Source organism: Ursus arctos, unplaced genomic scaffold (assembly GCF_023065955.2).
Source record: "Ursus arctos isolate Adak ecotype North America unplaced genomic scaffold, UrsArc2.0 scaffold_2, whole genome shotgun sequence".
In the NCBI taxonomy this organism is placed as follows: Eukaryota; Metazoa; Chordata; class Mammalia; order Carnivora; family Ursidae; genus Ursus; species Ursus arctos.
Genome location: NW_026622874.1, coordinates 25654641 through 25680199, shown reverse-complemented (window position 1 = coordinate 25680199; position 25559 = coordinate 25654641). Strand labels below are relative to the sequence as shown.

The 25559-nt window shown below is 35.7% G+C and overlaps 1 protein-coding gene across 2 annotated transcripts in view; it reads left to right on the top strand.

Annotated features, from left to right (window-relative positions):
* Positions 1 to 25559, top strand: part of XPR1 (xenotropic and polytropic retrovirus receptor 1) — a 234089-nt gene that overhangs the window by 152394 nt on the left and 56136 nt on the right. For both annotated transcript variants that reach the window (XM_026509162.4, XM_048224959.2), the window contains 6 exons: positions 755 to 904; positions 1163 to 1246; positions 3296 to 3377; positions 17920 to 18110; positions 18321 to 18500; positions 24494 to 24665. In XM_026509162.4, the coding sequence (XP_026364947.1) occupies positions 755 to 904; positions 1163 to 1246; positions 3296 to 3377; positions 17920 to 18110; positions 18321 to 18500; positions 24494 to 24665 (859 nt within the window). The remainder of the gene's footprint in view (positions 1 to 754; positions 905 to 1162; positions 1247 to 3295; positions 3378 to 17919; positions 18111 to 18320; positions 18501 to 24493; positions 24666 to 25559) is intronic.

The window sequence follows — 25559 nt, the reverse complement described above, 5'->3', positions numbered from 1 at the left end:
TTTTTGCACCCCCATCCCCAAACTGAGAATGGATGGAAGCAAAATGAAGTTAAAAGAAATAGATGATCTTTCATTTTCTGTGCTGGTTCATACATGCTTGCATAGTAGGGGGAAAATATATAGCTACACCAGTCCTTCAAAAAACAAAGAACTAATGTATTCAGTGTATGATAAATCCAAAATATTTTCTGGTAGTATCCTTTTGATCATGAAGCAAAATTATATAAATTAGCCTTTTTGAGAATAATTGTACATAAGAAAATAGAAATAAGAATGTTTTTAGTTTAAGACTTCCATTAATTTACTTGAAATAGGAATCATAGGGTTCATAGTTTAGGGTTTCTTTTATTACTGATGGCATACTACCTTGAAATAGATGGAATAAGAAAGAAGAGTTTTTTTCTTTTTTAAGATTTATTTATGAGAGAGAGCATGTGGTGGGGAAGGACAGAAGGAGAGGGAGAGAGAGTTTCAAGCAGACTCCTCACTGAGCATGGAGCCTGATGTGGGGCTCAATCTCACTACCCTGAGATCACAACCTGAGCTGAAACTGAGAGTCAGTCGCTTAACCATCTGTGCCATCCAGGTACCCCAAGAAAGAAGAGTCTTATCCTTTTAGTAGTAAATGCTTATATGAAAGCATTGCCATTTCCGTTAGTACTCAGTCATCAATCAGCTCATCAATGCATCATGCTTATTATTTTTCTTCTTTTATGGTGGTGAAAATTATAGTTTTTCTCATTTCTTTCTGTAGAATCTGAATTTTACAGGGTTTCGAAAAATCCTCAAAAAGCATGACAAAATCCTGGAAACTTCTCGTGGAGCAGATTGGCGAGTGGCTCATGTTGAAGTGGCCCCATTTTATACGTGCAAGAAAATCAACCAGCTCATCTCCGAAACTGAGGTATAGTAATCTCACTTATGTACCACGTGTTTTCAATAGCACTAATGTCTTATTTTTAATGAATAGTTCCTCATCTGTATTCTCCTTTTGTAATTAGTTGCTAGCTTTGAATACGATATTCTTACTCATGACTTTTTCTTTGTCACTATACATTCACCAAGAGGTTATCAGAATATCATGTATATAAATGGTTCAGAATTATTTATGTATTAGTCAAGATTAGTATAACGTGTGTCAAAATTGAATGTGTCTTCCTAGGCTGTAGTGACTAATGAACTTGAAGATGGTGACCGACAAAAAGCTATGAAGCGTTTACGTGTCCCCCCTTTGGGAGCTGCTCAGGTTAGTATTTGCTTCCAGTTGTTTGGTTGGTTGGTTTTGTCTATTTAATAATCAACACAATCTGTTTAGTTGATAAAACATACTTGTTTCATTACTTTAAAAAATATGTCAGGGACGTCTGGGTGGTTCAGTTAGTCTGGCTCATGATTTTGGCTTAGGTTATGATTTCAGGGTCTTGAGACTGAGCCCTGCATCAGGCTCTGTGCTGGGTGTGGAGCCTACTTAAGATTCTCTCTCTTCATCTCCTTCTGCCCTCCAACCCTACTGTCTCTCTCTCTCCTTTAAATACATACATACATACATACATACAGCCAGGTTTTTAAAGTAGTTATTACTATTGTTATTTTGTTTTTGAAAAATTCAGTGCCAGATCTCACTTCACGATGAATGAATTGTGATGCCTTCCTACCTTTCTCTTATCATGCTGTATTCCTTCTCTTGTTTATTCTTATCGACATGCTAACTTCTTGGTCTCCCCAAATTATTAAGGTGAGGTATTTCTTTCATGTTACAATCACCAAATGATTATGATTAGGTATTTAATGATACAGGGTGGGAAGATTCAGGTATGCTGGGATACTACAGAACTTCATCCAAAATGCCATAGTTACATCAAAAAAAATCTATTAAATGAGATCTACACAGTAATTATACCAAAAACATTTAGGATATTCTATTTCATAAAATAAGTCTCAATAAACTAAAAAGGATTTAAATCATAGAATATAAATTCTCTGACCACAGTGGAATGGAAATCAATAACAAAAAGATCTTTCTCATCCTAATAAAAGGCATTTATGAAAAAACCTATAACTAATATCATATTTAATGGTGAAACTCTGAATACCTTCTCCCTGACTAGGGACAAAAAGGATATTCATTCTAACCACTTTCATTCAGCATTGTGCTAGAGAATCTAGCCAGTGCAGTAGGATAGGAAAAAGAAATAAAAGGCGTTCAGATTAGAAACAAAGAACTAAAACTGGTGGAGTTTTTTGCTGATGACATGGTAACCTATGTGGAAAAATCCAGTGAATCATTAGAGTAGCTACTAGAACTAATTAGTGAGTTTAGCATAGTTGCAGAATATAAGACCATAAATAAAGTAAATTGAATTTCTATGTTCCATTCAGACCAATTTGAAATAAAAAAAATTGGGGTGCCTGGGTGGCTTAGTCGGTTGAGGTCTGCCTTCGGCTCAGATCATGATCTCGGAGTCTCAGGATCGAGTCCCACATTGGGCTCCCTGCTCAGTGGAGAGTCTGCTTCTCCCTCTGCCCTTCACCCTGTTTGTGTGCTCTCTCGTTCAAATAAATAAATAAAATCTGGGGCGCCTGGGTGGCACAGCGGTTGGGCGCTTGCCTTCGGCTCAGGGCGTGATCCCGGCGTTACGGGATCGAGCCCCACATCAGGCTCTTCCGCTATGAGCCTGCTTCTTCCTCTCCCACTCCCCCTGCTTGTGTTCCCTCTCTCGCTGGCTGTCTCTGTCTCTGTCGAATAAATAAATAAGATCTTTAATAAATAAATAAATAAATAAATAAATAAATAAATAAAATCTTTATAAAAAATTCACTTTAAGTTACCCCACTCTTATTAGTGTTGTAATAGTTGTTAATAGTGTAAGTAATATAGAAAACAAGTGTTCTTAATTTTGCCATTGTCTCCATGGTTCATAGTACCAAATATGTGAATTCTGAGTAATGGTGACCTACAAAATATAATGATATATACATTGTAAAAATGAAATTGCACTTGGATTTCTCCCATAAGAAAAACTCAGTGTATATATAATTCAGTGTTGAAGATTAAATTCTTATTTATTTAGGAACTGAGATTTTTGTAAAGGAATTCGAATAACTGGCAAATCTATTTTATATTACAGGAGAATGAAGGACGTTTCTTGGTTCTGATTTATAAAAAATTCAGTTCATAAAATATTTTTGTTTTCATGGTAGAGCTTTGGGACTCATACTACTAATTTATTACAGCATATACTAAATGTATGCAGTGTTTTGCCCTATGCCTAGCATGCTGTTTTTCTGTCTACAGCCCGCACCAGCATGGACTACTTTTAGAGTTGGCCTATTTTGTGGAATATTCATTGTACTGAATATTACCCTTGTGCTTGCCGGTAAGTTGTTTAAATTTTGAATTAAATTATCCTTATTAATATGTCTATGTTATCTTCTGTCCCTCTGTCAAAACTAGTGCCAAACTAACAGAGCTGCTACTGAAAGAGAAATTTGTCAGGTCTTAAGTTTTTGTTGTTACAAATGATTGGGAGGGATGGGGTGGCGTTTGGTCATTTGTTTGGTTTGTTTTTCCTTTTGGGCATAGTTATCCTTTAAAACATTGCTAGCTTATGACTTTTATTCTCCATCATTTTCTAGTTTTTATGTACAATTTATAATTTTTCAGAGTTCAGTTATCAAGAACCTCAGCTTCCTTAATCACAGTTGAGAGTAAATAAGATTACAGAATTCATGTACTAAAGTTCATTCACTTTGCTTATTGGAGACTCTCTCACATCCTTTCCAGAATGTATTTGCAGTTACTTGGAATATAATTTTAAGAAACATGGTTGTATAATTTCCTATTCTATAGAAGTTAAGAATTAGAAAGAGATAGGAGGGGGGCGCCTGGGTGGCGCAGGCCTTAAGCGTCTGCCTTCAGCTCAGGGCGTGATCCCAGTGTTCTGGGATCGAGCCCCACATCAGGCTCTTCTGCTGGGAGTCTGCTTCTTCCTCTCCCACTCCCCCTGCTTGTGTTCCCTCTCTCGCTGACTGTCTCTCTTTGTCAAATAAATAAATAATATCTAAAAAAAAAAGAAAGAAAAAAAAAAGAAAAGAAAGAAAGAGGTAGGAGGAATTGCTGAAAGCAGGGGCACTCCCAGCCTCAAGAAATGATATAACAGCAAAGGAGGCATTATCTTACTAAACTTCCCAACAGGATTTGACATACCCCTCAGCAGCATTTGGCATTGTGGATCATTCCTTCTTAAAGCTCTTTCTTCACTTGGTTTCGCTGGGAAACCACACTCTGCTGGCAATTCTTCCCAATCTCCTCTGCTAGCTATTCTTTTCTTTGTGACATCTAAATGTTGGTCAGTACAGCTGTGCTGAATCCTCCAATCTCTTTCTCTGTCAACATGCATTGCCTACCTAGGCAATCTCTTCAAGCCTATGGCTATAAATATTATCTGTATGCTAATGACTCTCAAGTATGTCTCCTGTCTCCTCTGAATGATATCTAATTGACTATTTGGATTTGTAGTAGGCATTTCAAACATGCATGGACAAAATTTTTTTACCCCCAAATACGCTTTCTTTTCCATGGATCATCACTTTTTATCAGGTTAAAAACCTTTAGCCTCTCTTTTCTCTCACACCTCATCTCCAATCCATCAGCAAATCCTGTTGCTTTATCTTTAACAAAAAAAAATTTTTTTTGGCTCTGCACTCAGCATGGAGTTTGCTTGAGAGTCCCTCTCTCTCTAAAATAAAATAAATAAATCTTTTTTAAAAATTAAAATAAAATAAAATTTTTTTTAAGTATAGTTGATACACAATGTTAAACTGGTTTCAAGTGTGCAACATAGTGATTCAACGACTCTACATTATGCTGTGCTTGTGACAAGTGTAGGTACCATCTGTTACCATACAACACTATTATAATGGGATTGACTGTATTCCCTTTACTGTACCTTTTATCCCTGTGACTTATCCATTCCGTAACTAGAAGCCTACACCTTCCATACTCCTTCACCCATTTTGAATCTGACCACCTGAAGCAGTGCCATCCATGTTTTGCTTAGTATACTGCAATAGCCTTCTGAACTTGTCTCACTGCAGCCACTCTTGCCTCCTTGTAGCCACCAATGTCTTTTTTTTTTTAATGTAAGTTAGATCATATCACCGCCCTCCTCAATATCTTTTTTATGGCTTCTCTTATAATCAAGTTGAAACTTCTTACTATGGCCTGGAAGACCCAATAGGGTCTTGCCCCTATGTATATTCTGACTTTATATTCTGACATCTTCTCCACACTCAGTTTCACTTGGTTTCACTCTGTTTCCAAATACATTTGTGGTGGTACTATTCCTTGAACACACCAACAAGCTCGTCCCATAAATGAGCCCCTGCAATTGCCTAAAAATTGCTTTTTCCCCTAAGATCTCTATGTAGCTTACTCCTTCACTTCATTCATATAGTGTCTATTCAAATGCCACTTCTTCACTAAGGCCTTCCCTAATTACCCTACCCTAAAATAGCCTGTTCTGTCCCTTCAGCCTACATTAGTTTTCTTCAGAGCACTTTTAAGTACATGACATATTATTATATATTTATGTTTCTTCTGTTTTCCCACTGGCGTGTAAGTTCCTTGATGTCTGGACTTTTGTCTCCTGTTCACCATTGTATCTCCAGCACTTAGAATACCACCTGGGCCATGGAAGGGGTTCAGAAAATGTTGATGGAAGTCAGAATGGATAGAAGAGAAGGACTGAGATAAAATTAAATAATAAATAGAAAACACACAAATAGCAAAAAGACAGACACAAATCTTGAATGTTCTTGCATTCAAGGACTTTTACTGTAAGGGCAAATAATCCTGGTATACCTCAAGAGTGTGTATACTTAAGCTTATAATGATATCTGTGAATCATTAATAAAGGATTAAATTCTGTTCGGGGAAGTCTGCAAAGAAACATGACTTAGAAATAGATGGTATTATATAAATATCCATTATATTCTGTCTTCAGTGTTTAGTAATCATAATAGTGCCTGAACACAGAAGGTTTCTGTAACTGTCACACTTACTATTCTCGATTGCAAGGAGTGTGTATTTTTCATTTTGTTTTTCAGGTTTCTAACACAGTGCTACACGTATAGCAGATGATTAAGAAAAACTTACTGAACTTGTTTTTCCTCATTAACATTCTTCTTATTTAAGGTTGTCAATTATAAATTATGAAATTATAACCCAAGTTGTAATGGCTCTTTGAGAGCATATGAACTTTACCTATTAACAGTGTGCTTTCATTTGTGTTTTTAGAATTCTCCTTCCTACCAGTTACTAAAAATTCTATCTAATAATTATGGCCCACTGTAAGCTCATGATTTAATACTGGTATAATTTATGATCATATTTTAATCTAGTTCTATTTCTTTAAATATATACAGCCTATTTATATAGACTACATGGAAATATTGCAATAAAAAACCCAGCCTTAGATTTTCAAGCTAGCTGTTAGGGAAGGAACACTGACTTGTCTTCAAAAGGCCTTGCTTGGGTTTCAGTCTTAGCTCCACTGTTTGTTCATTGTTTTGGCTTTAAGGGTATCATTTAACTTCTGAAATAATTTCCTTATTTATTAGGTGAGCTTACTACCTTAAATTTACAGGGTTGTTTTAGAATTCATTCATTCAACAGGTAAATTTTATGTATTTCATGGTTATGCTTGACACTTAGATAAGAAAATCCCTTTCCTTATCAAGTTTATTATGCCAGGGAGATTAAAACATATATTAAAACAGTAATAATACACTACAAGACAGAAAATGTTAAATGTTCTAAGCATGTCAAAGGAACAAAGTAATTACTTTAAATGAAAGCATCAGGGAAGACTTTATGGAGGAAATGGCATTTTTGCTGGACACTGATGGAATGAAAGGCATTCTAAGAGAAGGAGACAGAGATTTAGTTGGTAGGGGAAGAGGGTGGGGCATAGGAGGGGGCAGTGGGTTATGAAGGAGAGAAATGATAAATTCACCTAGTGTGAAGGAGAGTGTTAGATGATAAGAGTAGAAGATACTTGAGACCACTTCATGGAGATCAACTCAGAAGCATAAGTAAAACATGGAGCACGTGGGTGGTTCAGTTGGTTAAAGATCTGACTCTTGAATTTGGCCCAGGTCATGATCTCAGGGTCTTGAGATTGAGCCCCACATCACACGTTAGGCTCCATGCTCAGCAGGCAGTCTGCTGGAAATTTCTCTCTCCATCTCCTGCTGTCGCTCCCCCCAGTCCTGCACACACGTGCACACACTCTCTCTCAAATAAATAAATCTTTAAAAACAAAAAAGACATATGAAACATGTTTACAGTTGTAAAGCACTACGTCAGTATAAAATTATATGGGAATGTGATGGGAATTGTTCTTTCTCAGAAAAACCTCAGTCGTTTGTGTGTGAAATTTTTTCTTTTATTTTCAAGATGAGTATGGTTGTAATTATCATCATCAAATAATAAGAAAAAATAAACTTTATTCTTTTTATGTGAGTGCATTGTAAAGAAGTTTTTTTTAATTCAGGGACAAATTGAGGTTTTGTTTTCTTTTGTAAATACAGACTGTTTTGTGAGATAGTCTAATTTTTTTTTTAATGTATGTGGTTTATGCATTTAGTGTGGTGCATTATGTTCTCTCACCTCAGAACTCTTCTTTGTTTGATTTTTGTGTGTGTATGGGGGGAGGCAGGGTAAATATAAAGCCAGCTGTCTATCTTTATTTATCTCCCAGTGGGTACTGAAAGATAACAGTGTTGAGAGATGAGAGAGAAACACAGCAGTAGTAATGCATGTACAAGCACAATTCTTTTTTTCATTCACATCAAAAAATAATGTGCGTAATTGCTGTAGTTTCTCAAGGGGATATGACCTGATATTTAGTAATTTGTCTGAAATTCACATATTTCAGATATTTAGTTTGATGAAGATGAAAAGTTACCTGATTTGATTTTTTAAAACTTGTTCTCTTATAGATTTCTAGTAACCTTTACTTAATTTGATACAATAATAATATATCATATTTCATTTTTTGGTTTGATAAAGATAGGAGTTTTGCTATTTAAAGTACATATAAGGGTGTGAAATAGCAGGCACTCATACCCTAATAGTAAGAGTAGTAATTGTTTCAATCTCTTTGGAGGATAATTTGGCAGTATATGTAAAACTTTAAATGCAAGCACTTTGGTTAAGCAGTTTTATTTCTAGAAATTTATCTTATAAACATACTTGTATATAGATGCAAGGACATGAATGAGACAAGTGTATTCACTGCCATTTTGTTTATAGTAACAAAATCCTAGAAAACACTCACATGTCTATCAATTGGGAATTGTTTAAAAAACTAAATAAAGTTACCTCTGTACAATGAAATGCCATGAAGATATTAAAGTGAATGAGTGAAAATGGGTATAGCACTTTGGAGAACTGTTTGGCAGTATCTACCAAAACTGAACATATACTATACTGGGTTGTTTCTAACCCTCAGTTAATGTGTATTGTCCTGCTGTGAACATGCATATTCAGGGATTTGTTTGAGTACCTGGTTTCAGTTCTTTTGGATATATACCTAGGAGTGGAGTCATTCAGTTATGCGCTAATTCTGTGTTTAATCTTCGAGGCACCACCAAATTGTTTTTCATAGAGGCTGCACCATTTTTCATTTTCACCAGCAATTTATGAGGGTTCCATTTTCTTTACACCCTTACGGACTTCGTGGTTTTCCTTTTTATTTATTTTTTTAGTTATAGCCATCCTAGTGGGTGTGAAGTGGTATCTTGTTAATGTTTTGATTTGCATTTCCCTAATGACTAATGGTATTGAGCATCTTTTCATGTGCTTGTTGGCTCTTTGTATATTTTCTTTGGAAAAATGTCCAAGTCCTTTGCTCATTTTTTAATTGAGTTGTCCTCTTACTGTTAAGTTACAGGAGTTCTTTGTATATTCTGGGTACTAGACCCTTACCAAGATACATGATTTGGAAATATTTTCTCCCATTGTATAGATTGTTTTTCGCTTTCTTCATTATATCCTTTGATGCACAAAAGTTTTTATTTTGATAAAGCCTGCTTTCTCTATTTTTTTTCTTTCTTTGAACTAATTTTTGCACATGATGAGAGATAGGGGTTCAACTTCATTCTTTTGCATGTGGCTATGTAGTTGTCCCAGCACCATTTGTTGAAGAAAATATTCTTTTCCATTGAATGGTCTTGGCACGCTTGTTGAAAACCAGTCGGCCATAGATACATAGATTAAGTGCTAAACTCCCATTTGCATTCCATTTGTCTGTATGTCTGTTTTTATGCCAGTACCACAGTGTTTTATAATAAATTTTGAAACCACAAAAGGTGAATCCTCTAACTCTATTCTTTTTCAACGATATTTTGGCTATCTGGGGCCTCTAGCAATTCCATATGAATTTGAGGATCGACTTTTCCATTTCTGCAATAAAACGCCATTGGAATTTTGATAAGGATTGTAATAAATCTGCAGAACACTTTGAGCATTGCTGTCTTAACAGTATCAAGTCTTGTAAATCCATGAAATTGGGATTTCTTTCAGCAATGTTTTGTAGTTTTTAATGTGTACATCTTACACCTTCTTAAGTAAATTAATTCCTAGATGTTTTATTCTTTTGGTTGCTATTGTAATTGGAATTGTTCTTAATTTCATTTCAGAGTATTCATTGCTGGTATGTACAAAGACAACTAAATTTCATGTGTTGATTTTGTACTCTGCAACTTGGCTGAATTTATTAGTTCCAGTGGTTTTATTGTGCATTCTTTGGGACCTAGGCTTATAATTTTGTTTCCTGACTGTTGTATCTATGGATTTTGCTTAGGATTCAGGATGTAAAACCGTATATAGCTTTTTATTCATAATCTGCTAATTAATCTTGCTATCATATTTGACCCTTTATGGTCTCTTCTTCATTTAACAGCTGAAATATCCCTTTAAAATTATTAATTGGTCATGTCACTTGTGTGTAAAACCTTTCATTGGCTTCATACATTGAAGTAAAACTGTAAGTCTTGACAAAATACTATAAAGTCCTACCTGATCTTCCCTTGGCTAACTTTTTACCGCTTTGCCTCTCATTTATTTCAGTTATACTGGCTTTCGTCTTCTTCCTGTTCCTGGAACACCAGGCTCGACCTATCTTAGGGTCTCTTGTATTTATCTATTTGGAGTCCTGTTTTTCCATATATTCACATGATTCATTCTCTGCCTCCTTAAGATCTCTGCAAATGTTGGGGCATCTAAGTGGTGCAATTGGTAAGCGTCCAGCTCATAGTTTTGGCTCACATCCTGATCTCAGGGTCATGGGATCAAGCCCCATGTTGGGCTCCACTCTCAGGACAGAATCTACCTAAGACTGTTTCTTCCTCCGTCTTTCCCCCTGCCTCTCTAAAGTAAATAATCAAATCTTTAAAAAAAAAAAAAAAAAAAAAAAAAAGATCTCTGCAAATGTCATCTCCTGAGAGATCTTCTTAACCACCCTATCTAATATAGCACCTAATAACATCATTCTTCATTTCCTTTCCCTACTTTTTTTTCCCTTAAAACCCTTATCACTATCTGACATTATACAGAAGTTTCCAGATGACAGATATTTTTTCTGTTGTTTATTACTAAATCTCCAGCTTTTTGAATGCTATTAGGTATAATAAGCATCTTATAAATATTTATTAAATTAATGAAGAGTCTTCCTCAAGCAAAAGGAAAAAGAAACTGATATATACTTAATACTCGTCATTGTTTTAGGTGTGTAATATATGTTGATCACATTTAATCTTTTTTTTAAGAACAATTTCAACTTTATTGTTATCTTTAAAATTTAAATACAGTTAATTAACGTATAGTGTATTATTAGTTTCAGAGGTAGAGTTCAGTGATTCATCAGTCTTATATAACACTCTGTGCTCATTACATCATGTGCCTTCCTTAATGCCCATCACCAAGTTACCGCATCCCCCCTTCCCCCTTCCCCTCCAGCAATCCTCGGTTTGTTTCCTATAATAAAGAGTCTCTTTTGGTTTCTCTCCCTCTCTGATTCCATCTTAACTTTATTTTTCCCTCCCTTCCTTGATGATCCTCTGTTTTGTTTCTTAAATTCCACACATGAGTGAGATCATATGTTAATTATCTTTCTCTGATTGACTTATTTTGCTTAGCATAACACCCTCTAGTTCCATCCACATCATTACAAATGGCAATATTTCATTTTTTGATGGCTGAGTAGTATTCCATTGTGTGTGTGTGTGTATAGACATGTATATATGTGTATATATGTGTCTATATACATATGTCTACACACACACACACACACACACACACACATATATATATATATATATATACCACATCTTTATCCATTCATCTGTTGATGGACATTGGGGTACAGGTGCCCCTTCGGATCACTACATTTGTATCTTTGGGGTAGATACCTAGTAGTGCAGTTGCTGAGTCATAGCTCTATTTCAACTTTTTGAGGAAACTTCATACTGTTTTCCAAAGTGGCTGCACCAGCTTGCATTCCCACCAACAGTGCAAGAGGGTTCCCTTTCTCCACATTCTCGCCAACATCTGTCGTTTCCTGAGCTGTTAATTTTAGCCATTCTGACTGGTGTGAGGTGGTATCTCATTGTGTTTTTGATTTGTATTTCCCTGATGCCAAGTAACGTTGAGCATTTTCTCGTTGGTCTGTTGGCCATTTGGATGACTTCTTTGGAGAAATGTCTGTTCATGTCTTCTGCCCATTTCTTGACTGGATTATTTGTTCTTTGGGTGTTGAGTTTGATAAGTTCTTTATAGATTTTGGATACCAGCCCTTTATCGATATGTCTCTCATTCTGTCAGTTGTCTTTTGGTTTTGTCGACTATTTCCTTTGCTGTGCAAAAAGCTTTTTATCTTGATGAAGTCCCATTAGTTCATTTTTGCCTTTGTTTCCCTTGCCTTTGGCAATGTGTCTGGGAAGAAGTTGCTGCAGCTGAGGTCAAAGAGGTTGCTGACTGTGTTCTCCTCTAGGATTTTGATGGATTCCTGTCTCACATTTAGGTCTTTTATCCATTTTGAGTCTATTTTTGTGTATGGTATAAGGGAATGGTCCAGTTTCATTCTTTTGCATGTGGCTGTCCAATTTTCCCAATACCATGTGTTGAAGAGACTGTCCTGTTCCCATTGGATATTCTTTCCTGCTTTGTTGAGAATTAGTTGACCCTAGAGTTGAGGGTCTATTTCTGGGTTCTCTATTCTGTTCCATTGATCTATGTGTCTCTTTTTGTGCATGTACCATACTCTTGATGATTAGAGCTTTGTAATACAGTTTGAAGTCTGAAATTGTGATGCCACCAGTTTTGGTTTTCTTTTTCAGCATTCCTTTGGCTATTCAGAGTTTCTTCTGGTCCCGTACAAATTTGAGGATTGTTTGTTCCAGCTCTGTGAGAAAAGTTGGTTGTATTTTGATAGGGATTGCATTGAATGTGTAGATTATTCTAGGTAGCATAGACATTTTAAGAATATTTTTCTTCCAATCCATGAGCATGGAACGTTTTTCCATTTCTTTGTGTCTCCCTCAACTTCATTCATTAGTGTTTTATAGTTTTCTGCATACAGATCCTTTGCGTCTTTGGTTGGGTTTATTCCTAGGTATCTTTTGGTTTTTGGTGCAATTGTAAATGGGATCGACTCCTCAATTTCTCTTTCTTCTGTTCCATTGTTAGTGTATAGAAATGCAATTAACTGTGCATTGATTTTATATTCTGCCACTTTGCTGAATTCCTGTATGTGTTCTAGCAATTTTGGGGTGGACTATTTTGGGTTTTCCACATGGAGTATTGTGTCATCTGCAAAGAGTGAGAGTTTGACTTCTTCTTTGCCAATTCAGATGCCTTTTATTTCTTTTTTCTTTTCTGATTGCTGAGACTAGGACTTCCAGTACTATGTTGAACAGCAGTGGTGATAGGGGACATCCCTGCCACGTTCCTAACTTAAGGGAAAAGCTCTCAGTTTATCACCATGGAGAAAGATATTTGCTGTGGGCTTTCCATATATGGCCTTTATGATACTGAGGTGTGTTCCTTCTATCCCTACACTGTGAAGAGTTTTAGTTGAGAAAGGATGCTGTCCTTTGTCAAATGCTTTTTGGCATCTGTTGAGAGGATCATATGGTTCTTGTCATTTTCTTTTATTAATGTAGTGTATCACATTGATTGATTAGCGAATGTTGAACCACCCTTGCTGCCCAGGAATAAATCCCACTTGGTTGTGGTGAATAATCCTTTTAAAGTACTGTTGGATTCTTGATGAGAATTTTTGCATCCATGTTCATCAGAGATATTGATCTCCTTTTTGGTGGGGTCCTTGTCTGGTTTTGGAATCAAGGTAATAGTGGCCTCATAGAAAGAGTTTGGAAGTTTTCCTTCCATTTCTATTTCCTGAAACAGCTTCAGAAGAATAGTTATTGGGGCGCCTGGGTGGCACAGCGGTTAAGCGTCTGCCTTCGGCTCAGGGCGTGATCCCGGCGTTATGGGATCGAGCCCCACATCGGGCTCCTCCGCTGTGAGCCTGCTTCTTCCTCTCCCACTCCCCCTGCTTGTGTTCCCTCTCTCGCTGGCTGTCTCTATCTCTGTCGAATAAATAAATAAAATCTTTAAAAAAAAAAAAGAAGAATAGTTATTGATTCCTCATTAAATGTTTGGTAGAATTCCCCTGGGAAGCCATCCAGCCCTGGGCTCTTGTTTGTTGGGAGATTTTTTATTACTGTTTCAATTTCCTTGCTGGTTATGGGTCTGTTCAGGTTTTTTATTTCTTCCTGGTTCAGTTGTGGTAGTTTATACATCTCTAGGAATGCATCCATTTCTTCCGGATTGCCTAATCTGTTGGCATATAGTTGCTCCTAATATGTTCTTATCATCTTTTGTATTTCTTCGGTGTTGGTTGTGATTTCTCTTCTTTCATTCATGATTTTACTTATTTGGGTCCTTCCCCTTTTTCTTTTTGATAGTCTGGCCATGGGTTTATCGATCTTATTAATACTTTCAAAGAACCAGCTCATAGTTTTGTTGATATGTTCTACTCTTCTGTTGGTTTCTATTTCATTGATTTCTGCACTAATCTTTATTAATTCTCTTCTCCTGCTTGGTTTAGGCTTTATTTGCTGTTCTTTCTCCAGCTCCTTTAGGTATAAGGTTAGGTTGTGTATTTGAAACATTTCTTGTTTCTCAGGAAAGGCTTGTATTGCTAAATACTTCTCTCTTAGGACTGCCTTTGTGGTGTCCCAAAGGTTTTGAAAAGTTGTGTTTTCATTTTCATTCGCTTCTGTGAATTTTTAAAAATTCTTCTTTAATTTCCTGGTTGACCCATTCATTCTTTAGTAGGATACTTTTTAGCTTCCATGTATTTGAGTTCTTTCCAAATTTCCTCTTGTGATTGAGCTCAAGTTTCAAAACATTGTGGTCTGAAAATATGCTAGGAATTATTCCAGTCTTTTGGTACCACTTGAGACCTGACTTGCGACCAGTAGGTGATCTGTTCTGGAGGATGTTCCATGTTCACTCGAGAAGAATGTGTATTCTGTTGCCTTAGGATGGAATGTTCTGAATATATCTGTGAAGTCCATCTGGTCCAGTGTGTCATTCAAAGCCCTTATTTCCTTATGGATCTTCGGCTTAGATGATCTGTCCGTTGCAATGAATGGGGTGTTGAAGTCCCCTACTGTTATTGTATTATTACCAATGTGTTTTTTTAATTTTGTTATTAATTAGTTTGTATACTTGGCTGCTCCCATGTTGGGGCATAAATATTTACAATTGTTAGATCTTTTTGTTGGATAGACCCTTTAATTATGATATAGTGTCCTTCTTCATCTCTTATTACAGTCTTTGGCTTAAAATCTAATTTGTCTGATATAAGGATTGCTACCCCAGCTTTCTTTTGATGTCCATTAACGTGATACATGGTTTTCCACCCCCTTGCTTTCAATCTGGAGGTGTCTTTGGGTCTAAAATAAGTCCTTTGCAGACAGCATATCGATGAGTCTTGCTTTTTTATCCAATCTGATACCCTGTGTCTTTTGATTGGTGCATTTAGCCCATTTCCATTCAGAGTAACTATTGAAAGATATGAATTTAGTGCCATTGTCTTACCTGTAAAGTAACTGTTACTGTATATTGTCTCTGTTCCTTTCTGGTCTGTTACTTTTTTTTTTTTTTTTTTAAAGATTTTATTTATTTATTTGACAGAGATAGAGACAGCCAGTGAGAGAGGGAACACAAGCAGGGGGAGTGGGAGAGGAAGAAGCAGGCTCATAGCAGAGGAGCCTGATGTGGGGCTCGATCCCGTAACGCCGGGATCACGCCCTGAGCCGAAGGCAGGCGCTTAACCGCTGTGCCACCCAGGCGCCCCTGGTCTGTTACTTTTGATCTCTCTCTTTGCTTAGAGGACCCCTTTTAATATTTCTTGCGGCGGTGGTTTGGTGATCACAAAATGTTTTAGTTTCTGTTTGTCCTGGAAGCTTTTTATCTCTCCTGTTTTGAATGACATCCTAGCTGAATAACGTATTCTTGGCTGCATATTTTTCTTATTTAGCACCCTGAATATATCATGCCTGTCCTTTCTGGCTTTCCAGGTCTCTGTGGATAGGTCTGATGCCAATCTAACATTTCTGCCGTTGTAGGTTACAGATCTCTTGTCCTGAGCTATTTCAGGATTTTCTCTTTGTCTCTGAGATTTGCAGATTTCACTATTTTATGTCGGGGTGTTGACCTATTTTTATTGATTTTGAGGGGCGTTCTGTGTGCCTTCTGGATTTTGATGCCTATTTCCTTCCCCAAATTAGGGAAATTCTCCACTAGAATTTGCTTCAATATATCTTCTGCCCCTCTCTCTCTTTCCTCTTCTGGGATCCCAATTGTCCTAATATTTTTTCACTTTATGGTATCACTTATGTCTCGAAATCTCCCCTCGTGATCCAGTAGTTGTTTATATCTCTTTTTCTCAGCTTCTTTATTCTCCATCATTTTTGTCTTCTGTATCACTAATTCTCTCTTCTGCCTCATTTATCCTAGCAGTTAGAGCCTCCATTTTTTATTGCATCTCATTAATAGCCTTTTTGCTTTTGACTTGATTAGATTTTAGTTCTTTTATTTCCCCAGAAAGGGATTCTCTAGTGTCCTCTATGCTTTTTGAAGCCTAGCTAGTGTCTCTATAATTGTTATTCTCATCTCTAATTCCGACATCTTACTTAGGTCCCTCTCAGTCAGTACTGCCTCTTGTACTCTTTTTTCAGGTAAGTTTTTCCTTCTTGTCATTGTTGCAGAAAGCAGTCACTTTTCTATTTGTAGAATTGCAGCAGTTCTTTTCTTAGCTCTCTGGTTGAGTTTGGTGTTCTGAATGATTTGATAGCTCTTCTGGTGAATTTCTGGGACCAAACAAAACTAAGGTCTCCTACTCTGACATCTTGAAGTCTTTGGTCATGTTTAATCTTCTTAACAAACTTAAGAGAATTGATATTATTACCATTGACCAATAATGAAATGGAGATGTGGAAAAATAAAATAATTTTTCCTAGAGTAGCTAGGATTTGAAACCTGGTCTATAGTATTTGACTCCAAAGCAAAGGCTTTTTCTACCCTGTTATTTTTAAATTATTAAATGTGCTATGTACTATAGAGAATATAAAGTTAACTAATAAATAGTTATTTAAATTAAGTGTAAGGTAGTATGTGATTAAATTTCACATGAATCTAATAAATAATTTTATAGTTATTTAGAAAACTGAGAAATCTTTAGCCAAATTGAAATATTTGGCACATAGTAGGCTCAAAATGAAACACTGATTCAATAAATTTATGAATAGTTAAGGATTTCGCTCTTAAATATTAAGTAGAATTTGAATTGGTGGAAAGAAAGTGTAAGGCCATTTTAAGTACAGGGAACAACATAAGCAAATGTGAAAAACAAACTTGTGAAAAGACTAATAAAATTTATCAAGAGATAAGAATTAATGTTTAGGAGCACTGTGAGTTAAGTTTGGGAAAAGTGAGTTGGAGATCAGATCGTGATGAAGAACTTGAATTACAGGGATAAGGTGTTTGAACGTTATAGTTATTAGAGAACTATAGAGTAATAATGGTACTGAACATTTGTATGGGATATGGACAATAGAATATAATGGTTAAGACTGTGGGCTTTGGAGAAAAACTGTCTGAGTTAAAATCCTGGTTCTGCCCTCTACTAGCTTGGTAATCCTGAGCAAATTACTCAGCCCTCTGTGCTCTAATTTCCTCACCAGTCAAAGGGAGATAATAGTTTCTAACTCATAGAACCATTGTGAGGTTTAAATGAATTATTATATGTAAAAATAGAGAACAACCCTTAGCACATAGGAAACATTCTGTAAATATTAACTGTTATCATTTACATAACATTACAGTGTTCACTTGCTTTTATTTTCAGTTGCTTTCATGTATACTATGTCTTTTAATTTTCACAGCAACTCTGTGAGGTAGGTATTATTACCACCAGTTGAAGAACAGAGAGAACAAAGCCAAGGAAGTTATATCATGCCAGAAATCTTTAGCTGACAGAACTGATCTTTTGGTTCTAAACAGTTTCACTGTGATTCTCTGTAATCTAAGAAACGAATGGAACAGTGGACTAACATGCCAAAAGTCAAGTTTTAGGAAAATTATTCTGGTGAAATTTTGCAGAGTGAAATGAAGAAAGGAAAGAACCTGGAAGCAAGTTTGTCATTCTCTTGAGATGATCTAGGCTTAGGTTTATTTATAAAAACTTTTTATGCCAAGGACTGTATAATTGAGAATTAAGAAAGAAGACAATTATAGGAGACATCATGAATTTTGTAACTAACCAATTGATATTTTTTCAGCTGTATTTAAACTTGAAACAGATAGAAGTATATGGCCCTTGATAAGAATCTATCGGGGTGGCTTTCTTCTGATTGAATTCCTTTTTCTACTGGGCATCAACACATACGGTTGGAGACAGGCTGGAGTGAATCATGTGCTCATCTTCGAACTTAATCCGAGAAGCAATTTGTCTCATCAGCATCTTTTTGAGGTAATCAAAGCAAGACATAAAGTCCTATGAGTTTATTTCACATTAGCTATATAGCTGGTTTCGTGGATACTGAAATCCATCTTCTACTTGACGAAGATTACTGACATAATATCTAAACATTTATCGTACCTTTGTTTTATTGAAGATATTTCTGAGTAATGGTAAAAATAAAAATATAATTTTCTCTTTGTCTTTCCCACCCTTTGTCAGATTGCTGGATTCCTTGGAATATTGTGGTGCCTGAGCCTTCTGGCATGCTTCTTTGCTCCGATTAGTGTCATCCCCACATATGTGTATCCACTTGTCCTTTATGGATTTATGGTTTTCTTTCTTATCAACCCCACCAAAACTTTCTATTATAAGTCCCGGTTTTGGCTGCTTAAACTGCTGGTAAGTCCAGAAATTGTCTACCATTTTTAGTGGTATATTGGTCATTGGCTTCCTCCAGGAGGAAATCCTGTCTGCTGTATTGTACAAGTCCAGAAGGCATGGTTCACTTTGTCATCTGTGTGAGTGGTGCTCTAGAGCCAGGGGCAAAGAATATAGTGTAATTGGTACATCTTATATTGTACCGTGCAGTGGACCTGGGAAAAGCACTCATGCATTTTTTTCCTCCTCAAAAAGAGTATGAAGTGTCAAGATACTGAAATGATTTTGGAAATTAATAATAATTAATTCATGATCAATTTAAGTATTTTTAAATACAAATTATTTAACCAGCCGTGATAAGATGTTGAACTCTTTGAATTTCCTTTTTTTTTTAGAAGTGGTGAAACTATTATTTTCCTGTAAATTGATAGTAGTAGTAAACCATTTTTATTTTACAAAAGATGATTAGTCCTCTAAAATTGGTAAGAATATCTTACCAGATTGCCAGCTTTAATTTGAGAAACTGACTTTGATTCTTGTTTATAATAAATTCCATTTCTTCTTCCACTTTACTTATTTCTTAATGATCTCAAAATCATACAGTCTCAGCAATAGAATATAGAATTTCTTGCAAAAATAGCTGCTGTATTTTTTGTGATAGTGTAAAGATAGCTTGGGGAAGGGGCTTCTGCTTACTGCTGAGTTAAACCAACTCTATTTTCAAAATTATTGGGATTGCTCTCCTGTAATTATTTCTTAGGTTGTGAATGACAACTAACAGTAAAGTGAAGATTAGTGATTAAATTGACTGGACTCTGCTGATACTTTCAGAATTTTTGTTTATTGTCTTACTTTTTTTTTCTACCTTAGAAAGCATACTGCCTTGAGAATTGTAGTTTTAACTTCTTTTTCCTTTTTATGACCCTTAATAAGATTAGCAGAATTTTTTTGTTGTTGTTCTTAGCAATACATTCCCTATATCTAAATTTTTGAATTCTGAGGACATAAATTATGGCTTTCCTATTAAAAAACACACAAGTAAAAAGCCACTTACATTCTAGTACAGGTTAAGTATTTATAGCAATCAGGAAAAGAAAATGACCCAGATATACTTGATTTTTTTCCCCCAAAGTTGATTATCATTTATTTGTATTTCTTGTTCCTTCCAGTAGGATTTTTATCACAAATTGAGAATATCCCTCTTTTCCTCCAATTTCATTAAATATTAATAAATAAAAGAGCAAATCATTCCCATTAAGTCTAGCACCACTAGGACTAACTTTGGGTCTAAGTGTGCAACTGAGATGTGCAAGAGTATTTTGAGAAGTGTGCAATCACCTTTCATACATTTTGTCATCATTTAGAAAACATGCTTTTTAAAGAATTTTTTATGACAGAAGAAAAATTTTGAACCAGTTTTTTTTATTTATACTAAAAATAAGTCATATCCAGTTAGTACAAAAATATTAGATTACCTTTTTATCTTGAGAGTATTTGTCATTTTATTGCTAGATTTTGTGGAGTTGTAAAACGTATTTGCATAAAAATGTATTCTTCTGGTTACAAGGAAATAACTTTAAGATTATAAATACCTATTATTTCCTGTTTCAACTATTATGAAATCTCAATAAAGTTATTTTGAAATGAGGTTTGAAAGACTCAGAAACTCAGATGTTAATATGGTTGTATCGTTGCAATAACAGAATAATATCGTTGTGTATATTGTGTGTAAAGTGAGCATTTCCCCAGTGCATCCTTCTCTGTTTAAATAGTAAGCTATGATTCATGCATGACCAGTTAGTCTTATTAGCAGAATGATTCCCTGTTGAGTAGACATTTATTGATGCATCAGCTGTGTGCTAATAAGTGAGGCCTTATTGATGGAATAGGTTGGCAGTGATGATATAATAAGGAGTAAGAGAATAGTAAAATGCACCATCAGAAGCAGCAAAATACACAAAGAAGTATTGTGGTTTGTTATATTTGTAATAATTCTATATAGGAAAAATGTTATTTATAGAGCATCTTAATTTTAATTGACCTATTAACTTATTTTAATTCAAATCTTACTGAGAAAACTTAACCTAAGACTTATTTCTAGTGAATTAACAAAAATATTTCCACCCTAGTTATGTTTCTCTTTTTTAAGCCTCATCATAAAGTAAAAGTACATTTCCTTCTTTTTTTTTTTTCTTTAATTTTTAGTGGAAAAGAACACATATCACTTAGCCATCGTGGTAGACACTGGATGCCATTTATATCCATATTGAAATTTGAATCTATGGAATTTACATGCTATGCTATATCTCCCCCAAAAAACTAAAAAAAAAAATTATTAAATTATTATTAGAAATTTATTTTGATACTTACATATCAAATTAGTACAGTTTATTTGCATTAATTAGGTCATAAATCTCTGCAGATCTGTATTTGCCCTAATTGGAAATCCAGTTGGGAAACATAAGCAATGGCTCAGATTTTCTAAACAAAAATACCAATTTATTCTTCTAAAAGGCCACTTTAAGTATATTTTTAAAAATTTATTGATTTATTTTAGAGAGAGAGAGAAAGAATTGGGAAAGGGGCAGAGGAAGAGAGTCCTAGGCAGAATCTACGTGGACCACAGAGCCCAATGTGGGGCTCCATCCCAGGACCCCAAGATCATGACCTGACCCGAAACCAAGAGTCGGGCACTTAACCAGCTGAGTCACCCAGGCGCCCTCAAAGCTACTTAAAGTTTTTAAATTAAAGTCCTTTCCTGTATAATTTGGAAATTGATTTTTCCAATAATTTCTTTGTTTCATAGTAAAATGTTTATGCATGTCTCTACTGTGAGAATAGAGAGGTATTCTCATTTAATAATGCACTGTTCTGGACATCTTTACATGTTAATTTATTTCATCCTTTTAATAACCATGAGGTTGAAGCTGCTATCAATCCACATTTTATAAATGAGGTAACCTAATTTCAGAAGAGTTAAATGCATAGCCAGTAAGTAATGGGGATGAAACGTGACCCAGACAGTCTGGTTCCATAATCTGTACTCTTAACCACTGCCATTTAACAGTGAGACCTGGTAGTGACCTTACCTAAGGTGTTTAACTTTGATCTAGTGGTTCAAATTAATAGAATATAAAAATCAAAAGAGTGTGATTATCCACAAGCCTCTAAAAGTAGAAATTAAACTTCATCTCCTTAACTATTTAGCTGCGTTAACTTAGAAAATGATGTTAGCATATATCCTTTGTAATAACTTATCAGTGGCCTTTTTGTGTAGGTGGGTAAAACACCAGACATTTTGAATTGTATCTAGCTTTCTTAATACTGTTACTCAATGAATCATTATCATTTTAATCAAAATCACAATGTAGAAGTTGGAAGACCTTAGCCAGAATAAGAAAGGAAGAAGGAGAATTCTCATAAAGGGGAATTCAGATAAATACAAGAAGAATTTGACTATGTGTAAATGTCAGGAAGTTCAGTATGATCTGTTTATTTTCTACCCCCCGCCACCCTGTCTCTGACTGAGCTACTTGCTCTCCCTTCTTTGTATATCTAGGATATTTTGTGTATTTATCTGTAACGGCATTTATTACACAGTGCTATCATTATATCTTTCGGTATATATTTGCCCAACCAGACTGTGGGTCTTTGAGAGTAGAAACTATGTTCTATTTATCTCTGTATTTCCACAATGGCTGACATATAGTAATACTTAATCTTTGTTAAATGCTAAATGACTATAATTAATTATAGTTACATAATTATATAATTATATACATATACAGATATATGTAATATATATACAATAATATGTACACAATACAAAAAAATATATACAATTATATAATTATAATTAAGTGCTGAATGACTATAATTGATTCCTTCCTTAGTTGTATTATACCGACATTTACTATTCCCTCCTTTTTTCCTTTTTTCATCTTCTCCTATAAAATTTCCCTTCCAGTTTCTATTTTCATGCCACCCCCTTCCTTTTGTAGTCCCATTTCCCTCTTTAGTGCATTCTCCTCCTCTTCTGCTCTTATGGAAGTTTTCTGTATTAGCTAGCTTTTGAGGCTGGATTTGGCAGACTATGAGAGTGATGGTAGTCTCTCATGTCAGTGAGAAATTTGCCCTAGGCTATTGTTTTCACAAGAGTCCATGACTAGAGATTGAGTTAGATTTCCTGATCCTTTTGATATTATATCTTAAAATCCTCTTGTTCTGTCTCTCTGAATCTTTAAGTCTACTCTGCACCCCAGAATTTCTTAAAATACTGTATAAACTGGTACCAGGACCTCTTCATGCATAAATGACTAAAATCTCAACCACTAAGTCCCCAGCCCTCACCCCGCTCCACTTCCCCCAAAACTTTATGGTTGTAAACAATATAGCTTGTCTCTCTGGCTTATTGCACAACTTATTGAAAGAGCAAGGAATGATCAAGAAACTGAGCCATGGGGACGCCTGGGTGGCACAGCGGTTAAGCGTCTGCCTTCGGCTCAGGGCGTGATCCCAGTGTTATGGGATCGAGCCCCACATGGGATCGAGCCCCCCACGCTCTTCCACTATAAGCCTGCTTCTTCCCCTCCCACTCCCCCTGCTTGTGTTCCCTCTCTCGCTGGCTGTCTCTATCTCTGTCGAATAAATAAATAAAATCTTTGAAAAAAAAAAAAAAAAGAAACTGAGCCATGGACTCAAAATATATCCGCTCCAGAAGGTATTTCAAAGCTTATACTATGCCCTGCAGATATCTGGTCTAATTTCCAAAGCCCCACCCCAATACCTTTCAGAGATAGTTGATGTCCAGGGTGGATTCATAATATAAACACTTATCTCCCTCAATAATAAAGAAAAATGTTTACAGAACAAACAGAAAGAACCAGCCAAGTCTGAGGGGAAAGAGCCATCAGTCTCCCATGCTGAATATGTCTGCTAAATGAATATAGCTAAATAGCAAGAGAGCTGTAGATGTGGACTTATTTTCTCAAAACTGCTGCTCTGTGAGAATTCCTTGTTTTAGGAGTTCATTTTTACCTGTTTAAGACAGAAAGGGTACGACGGGATGAGGATAAAAGCTGCCTTCATTCCATCTTCACTTTCCTCGGCCTCTCAAGGCATTCTGCACAATTAGAGTCTGTTTCTGATGATTACATTTGTATCTGAGTCTTCCTCTCTCTGCAATGCCAAGTTTCCTTTTGCAGTCCTCAACAGTCTTCCACAGAATAAGTCAGGATGAGTTTGTTCTAGGTCATCTGTAAAAGGGGGATATGAATAGTATCAGGCTCATAGAATTGTTATAGTTAATTGATTATGAAAAAGACATTATGAGAAAAGCATACAGCATGGATTAGTACTCAGTACATTTAATCTGAATTCATTTAACATTGTTTTTATAACAGTGGGGATATGGGTTGATGATCTTTGTGGCATAATTTCAAGATAAATACCATTATTACCATGGCATTAGCAAAATGAAAGTGACTTTGGTTAGAGAATAGGCAGACATGCTTCAGGTGACGTACCATTCTTCCCTTCCTCTCCCTTGTAGGCAAAGAACAGCTTCGTGTTCAGTTAGCTAAGCTCTCATCCCAGCTAAGATGGATATTCCAGAAATTATCATAGCACTTGGGTCCCTAGCAAAATTTACCCTAGAGCCTAACACTAGCCTAACATCCTCTCTGTGCTTCTATCTTCTGCCACCCTCTGCTTTCAGCTTCAACTATTCCCACCCTCTCCGCTTTCTGTTTTCTAACTACAGCTTTTCCTGCCTTCTCTACCCCACTTTAATTTCCTTTCTTGGTTATCTATTCAACTCATTCCCTTCACTACTAATGCTCAGCCTAGCCAGTGTTGCCAGGTCCCTCCCTGTGTTTGTGATTGGTTCATTGGTTTCCATTTTAACAGCTAAAGTAATCATGCTGCATGGTTCTAATTCATGTCTATGAATTAGAGAAATTTAATATGAATTTTCTTGTTTCTGTGTTCTTTGATTTTTTTTTTCTTTCTCCCAGTTTCGAGTATTTACAGCCCCCTTCCATAAGGTAGGCTTTGCTGATTTCTGGCTGGCCGATCAGCTGAACAGCCTGTCAGTGATATTGATGGACCTGGAATATATGATCTGCTTCTACAGTTTTGAGCTCAAATGGGATGAAAGTGGGGGCCTGTTGCCAAATAATTCAGAAGGTAGGGTATGAATGTGCGTCCATACCTCTAAACTGCCAATGTAAACCAAGAAATATTGGGAATGAGAAATTTAAGATCATGGTGAAACCTCATCCAATAATATTATAAACTTGATTAAATGTACTTGGCACTCTTTATCTGATATAATTTGGCTCTTAAATTATATGTTATGATTTTAGCCATCCATTTGCCAAGAGATTTGCAACTTACATTTAAAAGAATTCTAAAACTAAAAAAAAGAAGTCCTAGTACATTGGTAGTTATATCACAAATGCTTTAGTGCCAACAGTTTCCATCACAGTATTGCTTCATAATGAGCAAAAATGATGATTATTTAGAGTTAGATCACGTGCTTTGAGAAAGTCATTATAGATTGTTTTTTAATTCTTATTAGGGATCTTGTTTTTTCTTCTGGCTCTTTTTCCCACTCTTAGTGTATGCCAGGAGTTCAGGTTATTAAGGAATTTTGCCTTAATGACAAAGACCAAATTTAGACAGATTATGTAACATCTGACTAACAAAAGTTAATGAAGCCAGTGGCAACACATTTTCATTGATTGTCAGCAGACCACAACTGTATTGTAGCTTGATCGCACTATAATGCATTCTCAGAATTTGAAGAAAAATTGATTTACCAACTCCATTCTTCTCATTTAAAAATATAAACTCTGCTCTTCATTAAAAAAGGGTGGAGTACAGCATGTATAACCCATTGCCGTATATTATGGCAGTTTGGGTTCATGAAATTGACTAGAGTCATCAGTGATACTTGTATGTTTTCCAGATGTATTAAATTACAGAACTTTTTTCCTTTGATTAGTGTACTCATCTTCTAATTTTCCTATAGTTTTATCACATTCCAAAGAAAGTGATTCAGAAGAGGTAGTCTGAAAT